The sequence below is a fragment of the Somniosus microcephalus genome, chromosome 1, assembly GCF_052327205.1.
Source record: "Somniosus microcephalus isolate GS21.2 chromosome 1, FLI_Smic_1.0, whole genome shotgun sequence".
Classification (NCBI taxonomy): Eukaryota; Metazoa; Chordata; class Chondrichthyes; order Squaliformes; family Somniosidae; genus Somniosus; species Somniosus microcephalus.
The window spans coordinates 388,006-408,142 of record NC_140987.1 but is presented as its reverse complement, the minus strand read 5'-3'; the positions used below and the strand labels follow the sequence as shown (position 1 = coordinate 408,142).

At 52.3% G+C, this 20,137-nt stretch overlaps 1 protein-coding gene across 4 annotated transcripts in view; it reads left to right on the top strand.

Moving 5' to 3' along the window:
• Positions 1-20,137, top strand: part of wdr70 (WD repeat domain 70) — a 114,854-nt gene that overhangs the window by 56,622 nt on the left and 38,095 nt on the right. The window contains exons 2-4 of one of the 4 annotated variants that reach the window (XM_085962282.1): positions 1,277-2,339; positions 6,406-6,482; positions 11,000-11,174. The exons of 1 other annotated variant lie outside the window; for it this stretch is intronic. In XM_085962282.1, the coding sequence (XP_085818408.1) occupies positions 1,287-2,339; positions 6,406-6,482; positions 11,000-11,174 (1,305 nt within the window). In that variant the 5' untranslated portion in view covers positions 1,277-1,286. The remainder of the gene's footprint in view (positions 1-1,276; positions 2,340-6,405; positions 6,483-10,999; positions 11,175-20,137) is intronic. 2 more of the 4 variants (XR_015072899.1, XM_085962360.1) reach the window with 2 other exon arrangements.

Genomic DNA, 20,137 nt, shown 5'->3' with positions numbered 1-20,137 from the left:
TCCTCGCCACAAACTCCGTTCACTAACCACAAACTCCGTCCCTCGCCACAAACTCCGTTCCCCGCCACAGACTCCGTTCCTCGCCACAAACTCCGTCCCTCGCCACAAACTCCGTCCCTCGCCACAGACTCCGTTCCCCGCCACAGACTCCGTTCCCCGCCACAGACTCCGTTCCCCGCCACAGACTCCGTTCCCCGCCACAGACTCCGTTCCTCGCCACAGACTCCGTTCCCCGCCACAGACTCCGTTCCCCGCCACAGACTCCGTTCCCCGCCACAAACTCCGTTCCCCGCCACAGACTCCGTTCCTCGCCACAGACTCCGTTCCCTCGCCACAGACTCCGTTCCCCGCCACAGACTCCGTTCCCCGCCACAGACTCCGTTCCCCGCCACAGACTCCGTTCCCCGCCACAGACTCCGTTCCCCGCCACAGACTCCGTTCCCCGCCACAGACTCCGTTCCCCGCCACAGACTCCGTTCCCCGCCACAAACTCCGTTCCCCGCCACAGACTCCGTTCCTCGCCACAGACTCCGTTCCCTCGCCACAAACTCCGTTCCCCGCCACAGACTCCGTTCCTCGCCACAGACTCCGTTCCCTCGCCACAAACTCCGTTCCCCGCCACAGACTCCGTTCCCCGCCACAAACTCCGTTCCCCCGCCACAGACTCCGTTCCCCGCCACAGACTCCGTTCCCCGCCACAGACTCCGTTCCCCGCCACAGACTCCGTTCCCCGCCACAGACTCCGTTCCCCGCCACAGACTCCGTTCCCCGCCACAGACTCCGTTCCCCGCCACAGACTCCGTTCCCCGCCACAAACTCCGTTCCCCGCCACAAACTCCGTTCCCCGCCACAAACTCCGTTCCCGAGCCACTGACTCATCCCTCTCCCTAACATCTGTCTGAGGCTGAACCACACTGTTCGCAACCTTGGTGTCATATTTGACCCTGAAATGAGCTTCCGACCTCATACCCGCAGCATAACAAAGACCGTCTACTTCCACCGCCGTAACATCGCCTGTCTCCTGTGGTAAACCACTGTTATTGTTATTCACTGTTGTTGTTGTTGCACACTGTTGTACCTATGCATGCCTCAACATGTCTCGGCTGGCTCCACCCACAGGCACCAGGTATAAAGGTGATTGACCTGCAGCCCCCTGCCTTCTTGGAACCCAGTCAACCACGAGAGGCATGCTCTGTTCTTTGCTAATAAAAGCCTTTAGTTACTCTCCTAACTCTCCGTCTTTTATGAGTAATTGATAGCGCATCAATTTTATTAGCAAAAACAAAATGTCGACAAACGCTGAACAGCAGGCTGCTGCACCGAACGCTGAACAGCAGGAGCTGCTGCGAGCCCTCAGACCAACATGCCTGGACCTAGACCCCCAAGAAGCGGGTTCGGCTACCAAGTTCGCGCATTGGCTGCGTTGCTTCGAGGCCTACCTGCAAGCCTCAACTGTGACCCTGGACGAAAACAAGTTGGAAATCCTGGCCTCAAAGGTGAGCCACCAAGTTTATACAATAATCCAGGACGCGACGACCTACGCGGCGGCTATCGATCTGCTAAAAGGGCAATACGCACGCCCGGTAAATACGGTCTATGCCCGGCACCTCTTAAGATCCCGCAGACAGCAGCCCGGGGAATCGGTGGAGGCCTTCCTACGGGCACTACGGATACTCGGCCGAGACTGCGATTGCAAAGAAATATCAGCCGCAGCACACACGGAGGAACTGATCCGAGATGCTTTCATTGCGGGTCTAAGGTCCGACTACTCCCGGCAGAGACTGTTGGAAAAGGGAGAAATGGACCTGAGAAAGGCGGTGTCCCTCGCGCTCTCGCTCGACGCGGCCCACAGGAATATGGACGCCTTCTCCCCTAACCGCTCCGCAACGTGGACGCCACAACCTTGGGTCATGGGACCGCCACCTTCAACTGCTGCTGCGACGTCCAAGGCACAGAAATGTTATTTTTGTGGCCAGGCAAAACACCCCAGAGCACGCTGCCCGGCGAGAAACGCTACCTGCTCCGGCTGCGGGAAGAAAGGACACTATGTCAGCGCCTGCAAAGGTAAAACCGCTAACGCCAGCAGCGCCGCGTGCGAACCGTGGGGGCAGCCATCTTGTCCGCTATCTTGGGCTCCCCCAGCCGCGTGGGGATCGGGACCATGGGCGCCGCCATTTTGTCCGCCATCTCGGACGTCTCCAACTTCAACCACGGGGGACCCGGACTCAACCACCGCCCCATCTGACGACCACATCGACTCGCTCGACCATACGCTGGCCTCCGTGACGCTGGACCAATCTCTCCCTCATCAACTGTCCAGGTCCATGATGGACATTACGGTAAACGGCCGCGCCACTACCTGCCTTTTTGACAGCGGGAGCACGGAAAGCTTTATCCACCCCGACACGGTGCGCAGTTACTCTCTCCCGGTCCTGCCGACGCGACATCGGGTCTCTTTGGCTTCCAAAGCCCAGTCAGCGGACGTCGGTGGCTACTGTGTAGTGACCCTTTCAGTAAGGGGCACAGAATACAAAAATTTTAAACTCCTGGTCCTGCCCCATCTTTGCGCTGCCGTTCTACTGGGGTTGGATTTTCAGTGCCACCTTAAGAGTGTCACATTAGCGTACGACGGACCCCTACCCCCACTCACAGTCTGCAGCCAGCAGCTTTTAAATCGCCCGCCGCGCACCATTTGCAGCCTCTCCACCCTTAAAGTCCCCCCCCTCCTTGTTCGCTAACCTCACCCGCGACTGTAAGCCCATCGCTACCAAAAGCAGGCGTTACAGTGCCGGGGATAGGAGCTTCATTAAATCCGAGGTAGCAAGACTCCTGAAGGAAGGGATTATTGAAAGTAGCACCAGCCCATGGCGAGCACAAGTGGTGGTAGTGAAGACTGGCGAAAAACAGCGCCTAGTTATTGACTACAGCCAGACGATCAATCGCTACACCCAGCCAGATGCATACCCACTCCCCCGCATATCTGACATGGTCAATCAGATAGCACAATACCGGGTGTTCTCGACGATTGATCTGAAGTCGGCATACCACCAGCTCCCCATCAGGGCTGAGGACCGCCAGTACACAGCTTTTGAAGCTGACGGTCGTCTCTACCACTTCCTTAGGGTTCCCTTCGGCGTCACCAACGGGGTTTCAGTCTTCCAACGGGAGATGGACCGGATGGTTGACCAGAACGCGCTCCAGGCCACTTTCCCCTATCTAGACAACGTCACCATCTGCGGCCGCGACCAGCAGGACCATGATGTTAATCTAGAGAAATTCCTCCGTACGGCCCAGCGGCTGAACCTAACATACAACAAGGACAAATGTATGTTTCGTACCAAGCGCCTTGCCATTCTTGGCTGTGTAGTGGAGAACGGAGTCATCGGCCCCGACCCCGACAGGATGCGCCCCCTTATGGAGCTCCCCCTCCCCCACTGCCAAAAAGCACTGAAGAGATGCCTAGGGTTTTTCTCGTACTATGCTCAGTGGGTGCCCAACTATGCGGACAAAGCCAGACCCCTCATCAAGTCCACCTCCTTCCCCCTGACAGCAGAGGCCTGTGCAGCCTTCACTCTCATAAAAGGAGATATTGCGAAGGCCACAATGCACGCAGTGGATGAGTCCATCCCTTTCCAAGTGGAGAGCGACGCATCCGACTTTGCCCTAGCTGCAACCCTTAACCAGGCGGGGAGACCCGTGGCCTTTTTCTCAAGGACCCTCCAGGGCCCCGAGATTCGACACTCCTCTGTCGAAAAGGAGGCCCAGGCCATTGTGGAAGCCGTGCGACATTGGAGGCATTACCTGGCCGGAAAACGATTTACCCTGCTCACTGACCAGCGTTCAGTAGCTTTTATGTTTAATAATAAGCAGAGGGGCAAAATCAAGAACGACAAGATCTTGAGGTGGAGAATCGAACTCTCCACCTACAATTACGATATCTTGTACCGGCCCGGGAAACTCAATGAGCCCCCAGATGCCCTATCACGTGGTACATGCGCCAACGCGCAGGTCGATAGACTGAAGACCCTCCACAATGACCTCTGCCACCCGGGGGTCACCAGGTTTTTTCACTTCATCAAATCCCGTAACCTGCCCTACTCCATCGAGGAGGTCAGGACCATGACCAGGAACTGCCAAATCTGTGCCGAGTGCAAACCGCATTTTTATAGGCCAGACAGAGCAAGCCTGATCAAAGCCACTCGCCCCTTTGAACAGCTGAGCGTCGATTTTAAAGGGCCCCTCCCCTCCTCCGACCGCAATGTGTACTTCCTCAACATAATTGATGAGTACTCCCGTTTCCCGTTTGCCATCCCTTGCTCAGACATGACCAGTACCACGGTCATTAAATGTCTGAATGACCTCTTCGCTTTGTTCGGTTTCCCTAGCTATATTCATAGCGACAGGGGCTCATCCTTTATGAGCGACGAACTCCGGCAGTACCTGCTCTCGAGAGGTATCGCTACAAGCAGGACCACCAGCTACAACCCCCGGGGGAATGGCCAGGTGGAAAGGGAGAATGCGACGGTCTGGAAGGCAGTCCTTTTAAACTTGAAATCTAAGGGCTTTCCGACCTCTCGCTGGCAGGAAGTCCTCCCTGCGGCGCTCCATTCCATTCGGTCACTGCTCTGTACAGCCACCAATGCTACCCCTCACGAGAGAATGTTCTCCTTCCCCAGGAAGTCCACATCGGGGATCTCGTTACCGACATGGCTGACTTCCCCAGGACCCGTCCTACTGCGGAAGCACGTGAGGTCCCATAAGACGGACCCCCTGGTCGAGAGGGTGAGCCTCCTCCATGCCAACCCTCAGTATGCTTACGTGGTGTACCCGGACGGGCGGGAGGACACAGTCTCCATACGAGACCTCGCACCTTCGGGCGCTCCCGAAACACCTCCCTCGCCACCCACCACTACCCACGCCTACCCCCAGTACGCTTACGTAGCGTACCCGGACGGGCGGGAGGACACAGCCCCCACACGAGATCTCGCACCTTTGGGTGCCCCTGAAACACTACCATTGCCATCCACCACTACCCACAACCCAACCCCGCTAGACGGCATGCCGCAGCCCCAGGACCCGTCATTGATCACCCAACCACTCAATGAGACGCCAGATTCAACGTTGGATGCTGCACCATCACCGCCGCCACCACGACGATCAGGACGGCATGCAAGGCCACCTGATAGACTTACTTACACGAACCTTTAGTACATTTCACCCCGCCGGACTCAATTTTAAACAAGGGGTGAATGTGGTAAACCACTGTTATTGTTATTCACTGTTGTTGTTGTTACACACTGTTGTACCTATGCATGCCTCAACATGTCTCGGCTGGCTCCACCCACAGGCCCAGGTATAAAGGTGATTGACCTGCAGCCCCCTGCCTTCTTGGAACCCAGTCAACCACGAGAGGCATGCTCTGTTGTTTGCTAATAAAAGCCTTTAGTTACTCTCCTAACTCTCCGTCTTTTATGAGTAATTGATAGCGCATCATCTCCGCCCTTGCCTCAGCTCATCCGCTGCTGAAACCCTCATCCATGCCTTTGCTACCTCTAGACTTGACTATTCCAACACACTCCTGGCTGGCCTCCCACATTCTACCCTACGTAAACTTGAGGTGATCCAAAACTCGGCTGCCCGTGTCCTAACTCGCACCAAGTCCCATTCACCCATCACCCCTGTGCTCGCTGACCTACATTGGCTCCCGGTTAAGCAACGCCTCGATTTCAAAATTCTCATCCTTGCTTTCAAATCCCTCCATGGCCTCGCCCCTCCCTATCTCTGTAATCTCCTTCAGCCCCACAACCCCCCCGAGATATCTGCGCTCTTCAAATTCTGCCCTCTTGAGCATCCCTGATTATAATCGTTCAACCTTTGGTGGCCGTGCCTTCAGCTGCCTGGGCCCTAAGCTCTGGAACTTCCTCCCTAAACCTCTCCGCCTCTCTTCCTCTCTTTCCTCCTTTAAGACGCTCCTTAAAACCGACCTCCATCTGCCCTAATATCTCCTTATGTGGCTCGGTGTCAAATTTTTGTCTTGTAACGCTCTTGTGAAGCGCCTTAGGACGTTTTACTACGTTAAAGACACTATATAAATACAAGTTGTTGTTTATTCATCCACAGTGTGTCATTACTGGCTAGTTTGTTTTTGCTTTTTAGTGGGTTATATTTCTCCTAGACTCTATTGATCATCGTTTTCAATGATTCTCACTACTGTCCTATTTCTTTGTCAGTAAATGTGTCCAGTTTATTTTCCCTAGTTCCTTTCTCATTCGGTAAAAATCAGCTTTTATCCAGTTTACTGTAAAATGGTGGATGTTGGGGTTGTGCTCAGAAGTAAAGAAAGGAATGGTGAGTAACTGGTTGATACTAAATTTAAGGGACTTGTGTTTTACCGTGTTCTCACAGGGACACACAGCCATGCTGAATAGTGGAGTCTGGCATCCGAAAATCAAGGAGGAATTCGTGACCTGCTCAAATGACGGGTAGGAATATTCTGGAAACAGAAAATCCCAGAAATACACATCAGGTCAGGCAGCAGCTCTGGGGAAAGGGGAATGATCCAGAAACTGAAGCTGCTTTTTCTCTTTCTAGGTGTTGTGATATACAGCACGGTATAGTGTTAGGGAGAGGGCTGTGAGAGACTCGGAATAAATACTGCACAATATTACCCCACTCACCGGGATCTGAGAGAGAACATGAATGAATCATAGAAACACAGAAGGAGGCCATTCGGCCCATTGTGCCTGTGCTGGCTCTTTGAAACATAGAAACATAGAAGATAGGAGCAGGAGTAGGCCATTCGGCCCCTCGAGCCTGCTCCGCCATTCAGTGAGATCATGGCTGATCATCCAAATTCAGTACCCTGTCCCTGCCTTCTCCCCATATCACTTGATCCCTTTAGCCTTAAGAAATATATCCAACTCCTTCTTGAATATATTTAATGAATTGGCCTCTACTGCCTTCTGTGGTAGAGAATTCCACAGGTTCACCACTCTCTGGGTGAAGAAATTCCTCCTCATTTCAGTCCTAAATGGCTTACCCCTTATCCTTAGACTGTGACCCCTGGTTCTGGACTCCCCGACCATCGGGAACATCCTTCCTGCATCTAGTCTGTCCAGTCCAGTCAGAATTTTATAAGTTTCAATCAGATCCCCTCTCATTCTTCTAAACTCCAGCGAGTATAAGCCCAATCGTCCCAAACTCTCCTCATATGTCATTCCTGCCATCCCAGGTATCAGCCTGGTGAATCTTCGCTGCACTCCTTCCATGGCAAGAACATCCTTCCTCAGATAAGGCGATCAAAACTGCACACAATACTCAAGGTGTGGTCTCACCAAGGCCCTGTACAACTGCAGCAAGACATCCTTGTTCTTGTACTCAAACCCTCTCACTACGAAGGCCAACATACCATTTGCCTTCTAAACCGCCTGCTGCACCTGCATGCTTACCTTCAGCGACTGGTGCACAAGGACACCCAGGTCTCGTTGCACTTCCCCTCCTCCCAATCTATTGCCATTCAGATAATAATCTGCCTTCCTGTTTTTGCCCCCAAAGTGGATAACCTCACATTTATCCACGTTATATTGCATCTGCCATGCTTCTGCCCAATCACCCAACCTGTCCAAATCATCCTGGAGTTTCTTGGCATCCTCCTCACAGCACACACCCACCCAGCTTTGTGTCATCTGCAAACTTGGAGATATTACATCTAGTTCCCTCGTCTAGATCATTAATATATATTGTGAATAGCTGGGGTCCAAGGACCGATCCCTGCGGTACCCCACTAGTCACTGCCTGCCACTCGGAAAAAGACCCGTTTATTCCAACTCTTTGCTTTCTGTCCGCCAACCAGTTCTCTATCCAAGTCAATACCTTGCCCCCAATCCCATGTGCCTTAACTTTACACGCTAATCTCTTATGTGGGACCTTATCAAAAGCTTTCTGAAAGTCCAAATACACCACATCCACTGGTTCTCCCTTATCTATTTTACCAGTTACATCCTCAAACAATTCCAGTAGATTAGTCAAGCATGATTTCCCCTTTGTAAATCCATGTTGACTTTGTCCGATCCTGTCACTGTTTTCCAAGTGCTCTGCGATTACACCTTTTATAGTGGACTCTGTGTTCCTGTGAGCCCTCTGGGCGCTGAGGTGTGAGCACATTGGTCTCGGAGGTGTCAGTCTCGATTTTCTGCTCCAGTCTCTGGAGTGAGACTTGAACCCACGACCTTCTGATTCCGAGGCGAGAGTGCTGCCACCAAACCTCGGCTGAAAGACCAAATTCCATGTTGGGTTCATGCTCGCTGAATATCTCCATTCTGTCTGCTAGTGTAACCCTGAGCTTCCTGTGACACTGCTTTGTAACCCCACCTCCCATTCCCACTCTCAGCTCCTGCTTAGTGCGGTGCGCGGCTGTCAGTGCTGATATCACTGCCCCTGGTTAGTGCGGTGCGCGGCTGTTAGTACTGATATCACTGCCCCTGGTTAGTGCGGTGTGGGGCTGTTAGTACTGATATCACTGCCCCTGGTTAGTGCGGTGCGCGGCTGTCAGTGCTGATATCACTGCCCCTGGTTAGTGCGGTGCGCGGCTGTTAGTACTGATATCACTGCCCCTGGTTAGTGCGGTGTGGGGCTGTTAGTACTGATATCACTGCCCCTGGTTAGTGCGGTGCGGGGCTGTTAGTGCTGATATCACTGCCCCTGGTTAGTGCGGTGTGGGGCTGTTAGTGCTGATATCACTGCCCCTGGTTAGTGCGGTGCGGGGCTGTTAGTACTGATATCACTGCCCCTGGTTAGTGCGGTGTGGGGCTGTTAGTACTGATATCACTGCCCCTGGTTAGTGCGGTGCGGGGCTGTTAGTACTGATATCACTGCCCCTGGTTAGTGCGGTGCGCGGCTGTTAGTACTGATATCACTGCCCCTGGTTAGTGCGGTGTGGGGCTGTTAGTACTGATATCACTGCCCCTGGTTAGTGCGGTGCGGGGCTGTTAGTACTGATATCACTGCCCCTGGTTAGTGCGGTGTGGGGCTGTTAGTGCTGATATCACTGCCCCTGGTTAGTGCGGTGCGGGGCTGTTAGTACTGATATCACTGCCCCTGGTTAGTGCGGTGTGGGGCTGTTAGTGCTGATATCACTGCCCCTGGTTAGTGCGGTGCGGGGCTGTTAGTGCTGATATCACTGCCCCTGGTTAGTGCGGTGCGGGGCTGTTAGTACTGATATCACTGCCCCTGGTTAGTGCGGTGCGGGGCTGTTAGTGCTGATATCACTGCCCCTGGTTAGTGCGGTGCGCGGCTGTCAGTGCTGATATCACTGCCCCTGGTTAGTGCGGTGTGGGGCTGTTAGTACTGATATCACTGCCCCTGGTTAGTGCGGTGAGGGGCTGTTAGTGCTGATATCACTGCCCCTGCTTAGTGCGGTGCGGGGCTGTTAGTACTGATATCACTGCCCCTGGTTAGTGCGGTACGGGGGTGTTAGTACTGATATCACTGCCCCTGGTTAGTGCGGTGCGGGGTTGTTAGTGCTGATATCACTGCCCCTGGTTAGTGCGGTGCAGAGGTGTTAGTGCTGATATCACTGCCCCTGGTTAGTGCGGGGGCGTTAGTGCTGATATCACTGCCCCTGGTTAGTGCGGGGGCGTTAGTGCTGATATCACTGCCCCTGGTTAGTGCGGTGCGGGGGTGTTAGTGCTGATATCACTGCCCCTGGTTAATGCGGTGTGGGGCTGTTAGTACTGATATCACTGCCCCTGCTTAGTGCGGTGCGGGGCTGTTAGTACTGATATCACTGCCCCTGGTTAGTGCGGTGCGCGGCTGTCAGTGCTGATATCACTGCCCCTGGTTAGTGCGGTACGGGGGTGTTAGTACTGATATCACTGCCCCTGGTTAGTGCGGTGCGGGGTTGTTAGTGCTGATATCACTGCCCCTGGTTAGTGCGGTGCAGAGGTGTTAGTGCTGATATCACTGCCCCTGGTTAGTGCGGGGGCGTTAGTGCTGATATCACTGCCCCTGGTTAGTGCGGGGGCGTTAGTGCTGATATCACTGCCCCTGGTTAGTGCGGTGCGGGGGTGTTAGTGCTGATATCACTGCCCCTGGTTAGTGCGGTGCGCGGCTGTTAGTACTGATATCACTGCTCCTGGTTAGTGCGGTGCGGGGCTGTTAGTGCTGATATCACTGCCCCTGGTTAGTGCGGTGAGGGGTGTTCGTGCTGATATCACTGCCCCTGGTTAGTGCGGGGGTGTTAGTACTGATATCACTGCCCCTGGTTAGGGCGGTGCGGGGGTGTTAGTGCTGATATCACTGCCCCTGGTTAGTGCAGTGCGGGGGTGTTAGTGCTGATATCACTGACCCTGGTTAGTGTGGGGGTGTTAGTGCTGATATCACTGCTCCTGGTTAGTGCGGTGAGGGGCTGTTAGTGCGGTGAGGGGCTGTTAGTGCTGCTATTACTGCCCCTGGTTAGTGCGGTGAGGGGCTGTTAGTGGTGATATCACTGCCCCTGGTTAGTGCGGTGAGGGGCTGTTGGTGCTGATATAACTGCCCCTGGTTAGTGCGGTGAGGGGCTGTTAGTGCTGATATCACTGCCCCTGGTTAGTGCGGTGAGGGGCTGTTAGTGGTGATATCACTGCCCCTGGTTAGTGCAGTGCGGGGCTGTTAGTGCTGATATCACTGCCCCTGGTTAGTGCAGTGCGGGGCTGTTAGTTCTGATATCACTGCCCCTGGTTAGTGTGGGGGTGTTAGTGCTGATATCACTGCTCCTGGTTAGTGCGGTGAGGGGCTGTTAGTGCGGTGAGGGGCTGTTGGTGCTGATATAACTGCCCCTGGTTAGTGCGGTGAGGGGCTGTTAGTGCTGATATCACTGCCCCTGGTTAGTGCAGTGCGGGGCTGTTAGTGCTGATATCACTGCCCCTGGTTAGTGCAGTGCGGGGCTGTTAGTTCTGATATCACTGCCCCTGGTTAGTGCGGTGAGGGGCTGTTAATGATCATTGTCTGTTTGTGGTGTTAGGACGGTGCGGACCTGGGACATGAACAATGAGAAGAAACACAAGAACGTTTTCAAACCACGATCAGCGCAAGGGAAGCGGGTTATTCCCACCACGTGTGTATACAGCAGGGATGGCAAGTTAATCGCAGCCGCATGTCAGGACGGCTCCATTCAGATTTGGGACCGGACTCTGAATGTGAGTGTGGTTTCATTCAACACTAGCATACCCACTGCAGCCGGGTCAGCGGCACGTGGGGGAGGGTGTGGCGCACGGTGGGGGGAGAGCGCGAATGGGGAGGGTGTCTGGAGCACGGGGACATACTCCCGCTATTGGATATCTATCTACCTGAATCTCTCTCTCTCAGTGGGTGGCACCCTCGCCTCTGAGTCATATGGTGGTAGGTTCAAGTCCCACTCCAGAGACGTGTATAGGCATATATCTTCTATATATGTAAAAGGATATGTCTCTCTGTCTGTCTCTCTGTCTGTCTCTCTGTCTGTCTCTCTGTCTGTCTCTCTGTCTGTCTCTCTGTCTGTCTCTCTGTCTGACTCTCTGTCTGACTCTCTGTCTGACTCTCTGTCTGACTCTCTGTCTGACTCTCTGTCTGACTCTCTGTCTGACTCTCTGTCTGTCTCTCTGTCCAGCTATACAATCAAAAGTTATAGAGCGTACCTACACATATGTTGTATCAAAAGAAAGCTCATCATTAGGGGACTCTTGTAGGTGTATTTACTTTTTGCTCGGACAAAAATTGTGCCGACGGTATCCAAAAAACGTTCACAATTCCGTTCATTATCCGCTCATTTGCATCGAGTGGGGGCGGGTTCATTGTGTGTGCGGGCGGCCATCCTACAGTTGAGTGACGTGATGATTGACCAATCCTACAGTTCAGTGACCTGACAGTTGACCAATCGGTGCGTGTGTGGGCGGGCCTTATCATTCTGAACAGAGGTGAGTGGCCGCCATCTTGATTCCAAACTGTTCATTTCTTTTTCCCACTTTCTACATAAGAACATAAGAAATAGGAGCAGGAGTAGGCCAATCGGCCCCTCGAGCCTGTTCCGCCATTCAATAAGATCATGGCTGATCTGATCCTAACCGCCAATCTACTATCACAGAACCATCTCCTGAATCTAACAGAATTAGACACACGAAATAGGAGCAGGATCAGGCTACACGGCCCCTGGGCCCGCTCCGCTACCCACAGGGCCATGACCGATCCGAACCTAGACTCATGTCCAAATTCCTGCCCACTCCCCGTAACCCTTAATTCCCTTTACTTCTAGGAAACTGTCTATTTCTGTTTTAAATTTATGTAATGATGTAGCTTCTACAGCTTTTTGGGGCAGCATATTCCATGGACCTACCACCCTCTGAGTGAAGTAGTTCCTCCTCATCTCAGTTTTGAAAGAGCAGCCCCTTATTCTAAGACTATGCCCCCTAGTTCTAGTTTCACCCATCATCGGGAACATCCTCCCCGCATCCACCCGATCCAACCCCTTCACAATCTTATATGTTTCAATAAGATCGCCTCTCATTCTTCTGAACTCCAATGAGTAGAGTCCCAATCTACTCAACCTCTCCTCATATGTCCATCCCCTCATCCCCGGGATTAACCGAGTGAACCTTCTTTGTACTGACTCGAGAGCAAGTATGTCTTTTCTTAAGTATGGACACTAAAACTGTATGCAGTATTCCAGGTGCAGTCTCACCAATACCTTGTACAACTGAAGCAATACCTCCCTATTTTTATATTCTATCCTCCCAGCAATGAAAGCCAACATTCCATTGGCCTTCTTAATCACTTGCTGCACCTGTATTTTGAGTTTCGTGCACCAGGACCCCCAGATGCCTTTGTACTTCAGTACTTTCCAGTTTCTTGCCATTAAGATAATAACTTGCTCTACGATTTTTCCTGCCAAAGTGCATAACCTCACACTTTCCAGTATTGTATTCCATCTGCCAAATCTCTGCCCACTTACTTAGCCTGTCTATGTCCCCTTGCAGGTTTTTTATGTCCTCCTTGCTCACTACTTTCCCCCCCATCTTAGTATCATCTGCAAACTTTGATATGTTACACTCGGTCCCCTCCTCCAAATCGTTAATATTGATTGTAAAGAGTTGGGGACCCAGCACTGACCCCTGCAGAACACCACTAGTTACATAGAAACATAGAAACATAGAAGATAGGAGCAGGAGTAGGCCATTCGGCCCTTCGAGCCTGCTCCGCCATTCAACGAGATCATGGCTGATCATCCAAACCCTAGTACCCGGTCCCTACACAGACAGCCATCCCACCCAAGCCCTATCCCCGTAACCCTGTAACCCCACGTATTTAATCCCCCCTAACACTAAGGGCCAATTTTTATCATAGCCAACCAACCTAACCCGCACATCTTTGGACTGTGGGAGGAAACCCACGCAAACACGGGGAGAATGTGCAAACTCCACACAGTCACCCGAGGCCGGATTTGAACCCGGGTCCCTGGCGCTGTGAGGCAACAGTGCTAACCACTATGCCACCGTTACTGATTGCCAGTCTGAGAATGAACCATTTATCCCAACTCTCTGCCTTCTGTTAGATAGCCAATCCTCTATCCATGCCAGAATATTACCCCCAATCACGTGATTTTTTATCTTAAGCAATAATCTTTTGTGTGGCACCTTGTCAAATGCCTTTTGGAAGTCTAAATACACTACGTCCACTGGTTCCCCTTTATCCACCCTATATGTTACTTCCTCAAAGAACTCCAGCAAATTTGTCAAACATGACTTCCCCTTCATAAAACCATGCTGACTTTGTCCTATTAAATTATGATTATCCAAATGTCCTGTTACTGTTTCCTTAATAATGGACTCCAAAATTTTACCTACCACAGATGTTAGGCTAACCGGTCTATAGTTCCCAGCCTTCTGTCCACTGCCCTTTTTAAATAAGGGTGTTACATTAGCAGTTTTCCAGTCTGCCGGGACCTTTGCCGAGTCCAGGGAATTTTGGAAAATTATTACCAATGCATCCACAATCCCTACCGCCACTTCCCTTAAGACCCTAGGATGTAAGCCATCTGGTCCAGGTGATTTATCCGCCTTGAGTCCCTGCGTGTTGCTTTTCAAATCTACATTTCTAGCAAAAAAAAAGTTGCTTTTAAAACACACATTGTTTTTAAAAAAAGTTAATTAATTTGTAAATCTTTTCTCTAACACCTAGAATTTTCCTATCTTTCACCGTTTTTCCAGGCCTGTAAGCCTGGGCCTCTGTTGCCCAGCCACGCCCGAGCTAGGCACCTCCCGTCGCGCTCAACAAGCGGCTCGCGGTCGCCGCCATCTTTGTGAAGGCTGGAGGGGGCGGACCTGAGCCGAGCGTCGCCACCGCCGCCATATTAGTAAAGGCGGGTGGGGCAGGAGTCAGCGCGCGCGACTTGAGTCCAGCCGGGCCTCACGCGGTAGGTTGCGCAGTGGCGTCTCTCTCTCTGCTCTTGAAGCCGGCTCGGGCGGAGCTCGGGAGATCGGGGTTCGGCAGATCGGGGCTCGGGGGGGGGCGGGGCTCGGGAGATCAGGCCTCAGGAGATCGGGGGGGGTGCGAGGGGCGGGGCTCGGGAGATCGGGCCTCGGGAGGGCAGGGCTCGGGAGATCGTGGCTCGGGAGATCGGGGGGTGGGGCTCGGGAGATTCGGGGGCGGGGCTCGGGGGGGCGGGGCTCAGGCTGACGGGGCGCTCCTCTCCCCCCCTCAATTTTCAATTCAATTCAATTCAAATCGCTTTATTGGCATGATGACAAGGTGCATCTTATGTTGCCAAAGCATCGAAAAACATTGATGGTTGTGCACAAAAATACAGATCTATTCATAGTGTATAAACAGATATATCCCTGAGTGTATAAATATACATTCATATAATTTGTATATACTCTTTTCTTATATTTAGTGGTTGTCCCTCTGTTTATGGCAAGCTGTAACATAGTGTGCCGCTAAGGTTACACAATTTCTCTCTTCCCCTAGTAGGTATGGGAGTTTTTGGTCGTCATTCAAATTTCTGAATTCCGGGCAGATTTTTGTGAATTTTGGGTAGAAATTCTCCCTTATGTCCTGATATTTTCTACAAGCTGTGAGGAAGTGCATCTCTGTCTCCACCACTCCCTGACTGCAGTGAGAGCATATCCTGTCCTCTCTTGGTAGCCGGGTCTGCCTGTGTCTACCTTTTTCGATCGCCAGGCTATGTTCACTAAGTCTGTACATTGTCAAGGTTTTTCTCAGTTTGCTATCCTTTACCATGGTCAGGTAATCAGCCATGTTGTATTGTCTGTTTAGGGCCAAGTAGCAATTGAGTTTGCTTTGGGTTTTTGTTGTTTCTGCCCAATATGACAGATATTTTTCCTTTTGCTTCGCGACGATTGTGTTGGGTCGAATTCTTTGTGTTACGCTGTCACTGTCCTGGGGCTGGTTATTGTTAGTGGTGTTAGTAGTTACTTCACTGAGTCCCAGGACTAGTTGAGTGAGGGTATTCTTCTTTATGGTCCTCTCTTGGCATTTCAGGGCTTCGTAATGATAGCATTGGGAGTTGCTCATTTCTAGGTGTTTCCAAAATTTGGTGGCTCTTTTTTGGATAGTGATTATTAATGGATATTGGCCTAGTTCTGCCCTGCATGCATTGCTTACGGTTTTCCTTTGAGTCCGGAGGATACTTTTACAGAATTCTGCATGTAGGATCTCAATTGGGTGTTTGTCCCACTTTGCAAATTCTTGTTGTGTTAGCGGTCCCCACACCTCACTGCCATAGAGTGCAATTGGTTCAATTACTGATTTGAAAATTTTGAGCCAAATGCTAATTGGGATTTCTATTTGGATTGATTTTTTAATGGCATAGAAAGCCCTTCTTGCTTTCTCTTTCAGTTCATTCACAGCCAGATGAAAATTTCCCGTAGAACTGATTTTTAAGCCCAAGCATGTGTAGTTAGTGGTTTGTTCAATTTTGGTTGTTCCTAGTGTGAAATTTATTTTGGGTCCCTGATGTCTGGATCTTTGCTGGAACACAAGGACTTTGGTTTTTTGGGGATTTATTGTCAGGGCCCAGGTCTGGCAGAACGACTCCAGCAGATCCAGGTTCTGCTGTAGACCCTCCTTAGTTGGTGACAGCAGAACCAGGTCATCTGCATAGAGGAGGAATTTAACCTTGGATTCATATAGGGTGAGGCCGGGTGCTGTAGATTGTTCAAGTAGTTTTGCCAATTCATTTATGTAAATATTAAAGAGTGTCAGTGAGATGGGCGAGCCCTGCGTCACCCCCCGCCCCTGTGGGAAGTATTTTGTTTGTTTGTCTCCAATTGTAACTGCACATTTGTTGTTTGTATACATTGATTTTAATTACATCATATGTTTTTCCCCCTACCCCGCTTTCGATAAGTTTCAGGAATAAACTGTTGTGCCAGATGGAATCGAAAGCCTTCTGGAAATCTATAAAGCATGCGTAGATTTTGCTTTTGTTTTGATGAACGTGTTTGTCAATTAGGGTCTGTAGGGTGAAGATATGATCTGATGTTCTATAGTTTGGCAGGAATCCAATTTGGCTTTTACTCAAGACATTGTGCTCCTCAAGGAAGTTTATAAGTCTTTTGTTTATGATACTACAGAATACCTTCCCCAGGTTACTGTTTACACAGATGCCTCGATAGTTATTTGGGTCGACTTTGTCCCCACTTTTGCATATGGGCGTTATGAGTCCTTTGTTCCAGATACCAGGGAAGTAACCGACACTCAGAACCAAGTTGAAGAGTTTTAGGATAGCCAGTTTCATTTTATCGTCTGTGTGTTTAATCATCTCGCTTAGTATGCCGTCTGCACCGCAAGCTTTTCCTGGTCGCAGGTCCTTGAGTTTTTCAAATAGTTCTTTTTCTGTTATTCTGGAGTCTAGCGGGTTTTGGTTATCTTTTATGGCCATTTCGAGCTTTTCCAGTTTTTTGCATATTTGGTGTTGCTCTGGCCTTAGTGTGTTTTTCTGTATAATTTTTCAAAAGTGGTTTTCCCATGTGTCTCCATTTTGAATGGCCAATTCGTCGTGTTGTTTTTTGTGTAATGTATTCCAGTTGTCCCAGAAACAATTGGAATCAATGGATTCCTCAATGGAGCTGAGTGTATTCTTAATATACTGCTCTTTTTTGGTTCTGAGTGTGTTTCTGTATTGTGTTAGTGTCTGACAATAAGTAAGGTGTAATTCCTCGTTTTTCTGGATGTCTGTGTTTTTGGTTGATATTTTTCTAAGTTTTTTCCTCATGTTATGGCAATCTGGATCAAACCATTTTTCATTGTTTTTTGTTTTGGGTTTGTTCTTGCGAGCTTTCAAGTTTGACCTTGTTGCCAAATTATCAAAAATATTGTTTAGGATATTCACTGCCCGGTTTACGCCTTCTTTATTGTGAGTGTATATGTTATCCAGAAAGGTGTCCAAGAGAGCTTGAGTTGATTCATGGCTAATTGCTTGATGGTATTTTTCCGTGCTGTTTTTGGCCCATCTGTACGATTTTTTGGTGTTGTACAGTTTACTGGGTTGTGTTTCTGTGTTGGTTGTTTCTGTCTTGTTAAGATACATAGTAATTTGACTGTGGTCTGACAGTGTTGTTTGTGGTTTGACTGTGAATGCTCTGAAAGAGGATGGGTCCAAATCCGTAATCATATAGTCTATGGTGCTACAGCCAAGAGGTGAGCAATAGGTCGATCTACCTAGGAGGTCTCCCATGAACCTACCATTGACAATGCACAGACCCAGGCTTCGACAGAGCTGCAGTAGCTGTTTTCCGTTGGTATTTGTCTGCTTGTCGCAGTTATGCCTGTATGGATGGGAAGGGATATCGAAGTGGTTATTCCCGAATATGTAATTGTTTCCCTGACCCTCCCCCTTTCCTCCCCCTCCCCCTTTCCTCCCCTCCCCCTTATCCTCCCCCTCCCCCTTTCCTCCCCCTCCCCCTTTCCTCCCCCCTCCCCCTTTCCTCCCCCTTTCCTCCCTTTCCTCCCCCTTTCCCCCCCTCCCCCTCTCCCCCCTCCCCCTCTCCCCCCTCCCCCTCTCCCCCTTTCCCCCTCCCCCTTTCCCCCTCCCCCTTTCCCCCTCCCCCTTTCCCCCTCCCCCTTTCCCCCTGCCCCTTTCCCCTCTCCCCCTTTCCCCTCCCCCTTTCCTCCCACTCCCTCCCCCTTTCCTTCCCCCTCCCCCTTTCCTTCCCCCTCCCCCTTTCCTTCCCCCTCCCCCTTTCCTTCCCCTCCCCCTTTCCTTCCCCCTCCCCCTTTCCTTCCCCCTCCCCCTTTCCTTCCCCCTCCCCCTTTCCTTCCCCCCTCCCCCTTTCCTTCCCCCTCCCCCTTTCCTTCCCCCTCCCCCTCCTCCTTTCTCCCCGCCTCCCCTTCCCCCATCGCTCTCTCCTTCCCCCAGTCGCTCTCTCTCTTCCCCCCAGTCGCTCTCTCTTCCCAGTCGCTCTCTGTCTCTTCCCCCAGTCGCTCTCATTCTCTTCCCCCATCCTCTCTCTCTTCCCCAGTCCTCTCATCCCCAGTCCTCTCTCTCTTCCCCCCAGTCGCTCTCTCTCTTCCCCCCAGTCGCTCTCTCTCTTCCCCCCAGTCGCTCTCTCTCTTCCCCCCAGTCGCTCTCTCTCTTCCCCCAGTCGCTCTCTCTCTTCCCCCAGTCGCTCTCTCTCTTCCCCCCAGTCGCTCTCTCTCTTCCCCCAGTCGCTCTCTCTCTTCCCCCCAGTCGCTCTCTCTCTTCCCCCCAGTCGCTCTCTCTCTTCCCCCAGTCGCTCTCTCTCTTCCCCCCAGTCGCTCTCCTCTCTTCCCCCCAGTCGCTCTCTCTCTTCCCCCCAGTCGCTCTCTCTCTTCCCCCCAGTCGCTCTCTCTCTTCCCCCCAGTCGCTCTCTCTCTTCCCCCCAGTCGCTCTCTCCCCCATTCGCTCTCTCTCTTCCCCCAGTCGCTCTCTCTCTTCCCCCAGTCGCTCTCTCTCTCCCCCAGTCGCTCTCTCTCTCCCCCGTCGCTCTCTCTCTTCCCCAGTCGCTCTCTCTCTTCCCCCCAGTCGCTCTCTCTCTTCCCCCCAGGTCGCTCTCTCTCTTCCCCAGTCGCTCTCTCTTCCCCCCAGTCGCTCTCTCTCTCTTCCCCCAGTCGCTCTCTCTCTTCCCCCAGTCGCTCTCTCTCTTCCCCCAGTCGCTCTCTCTCTTCCCCCAGTCGCTCTCTCTCTCTTCCCCCCAGTCGCTCTCTCTCTTCCCCCAGTCGCTCTCTCTCTTCCCCCCCAGTCGCTCTCTCTCTTCCCCCCAGTCGCTCTCTCTCTTCCCCCCAGTCGCTCTCTCTCTTCCCCCAGTCGCTCTCTCTCTTCCCCAGTCGCTCTCTCTCTTCCCCCCCAGTCGCTTCTCTCGGTCTTCTCCCCCAGTCGCTCTCTCTCTTCCCCCAGTCGCTCTCTCTCTTCCCCCCAGTCGCTCTCTCTCTTCCCCCCAGTCGCTCTCTCTCTTCCCCCAGTCGCTCTCTCTCTTCCCCCAGTCGCTCTCTCTCTTCCCCCCAGTCGCTCTCTCTCTTCCCCCAGTCGCTCTCTCTCTTCCCCCCAGTCGCTCTCTCTCTTCCCCCCAGTCGCTCTCTCTCTTCCCCCCAGTCGCTCTCTCTCTTCCCCCCAGTCGCTCTCTCTCTTCCCCCAGTCGCTCTCTCTCTTCCCCCCAGTCGCTCTCTCTCTTCCCTCCAGTCGCTCTCTCTCTTCCCCCCAGTCGCTCTCTCTCTTCCCCCCAGTCGCTCTCTCTCTTCCCCCCAGTCGCTCTCTCTCTCCCCCCAGTCGCTCTCTCTCTTCCCCCAGTCGCTCTCTCTCTTCCCCCCAGTCGCTCTCTCTCTTCCCCCCCAGTCGCTCTCTCTCTTCCCCAGTCGCTCTCTCTCCTTCCCCCCAGTCGCTCTCTCTCTTCCCCCCAGTCGCTCTCTCTCTTCCCCCCAGTCGCTCTCTCTCTTCCCCCCAGTCGCTCTCTCTCTTCCCCCAGTCGCATCTCTCTCTTCCCCCCAGTCGCTCTCTCTCTTCCCCCCAGTCGCTCTCTCTCTTCCCCCCAGTCGCTCTCTCTCAGGTCTTCTCCCCCAGTCGCTCTCTCTCTTCCCCCCAGTCCGCTCTCTCTCTTCCCCCCAGTCGCTCTCTCTCTTCCCCCCAGTCGCTCTCTCTTCCCCCAGTTCG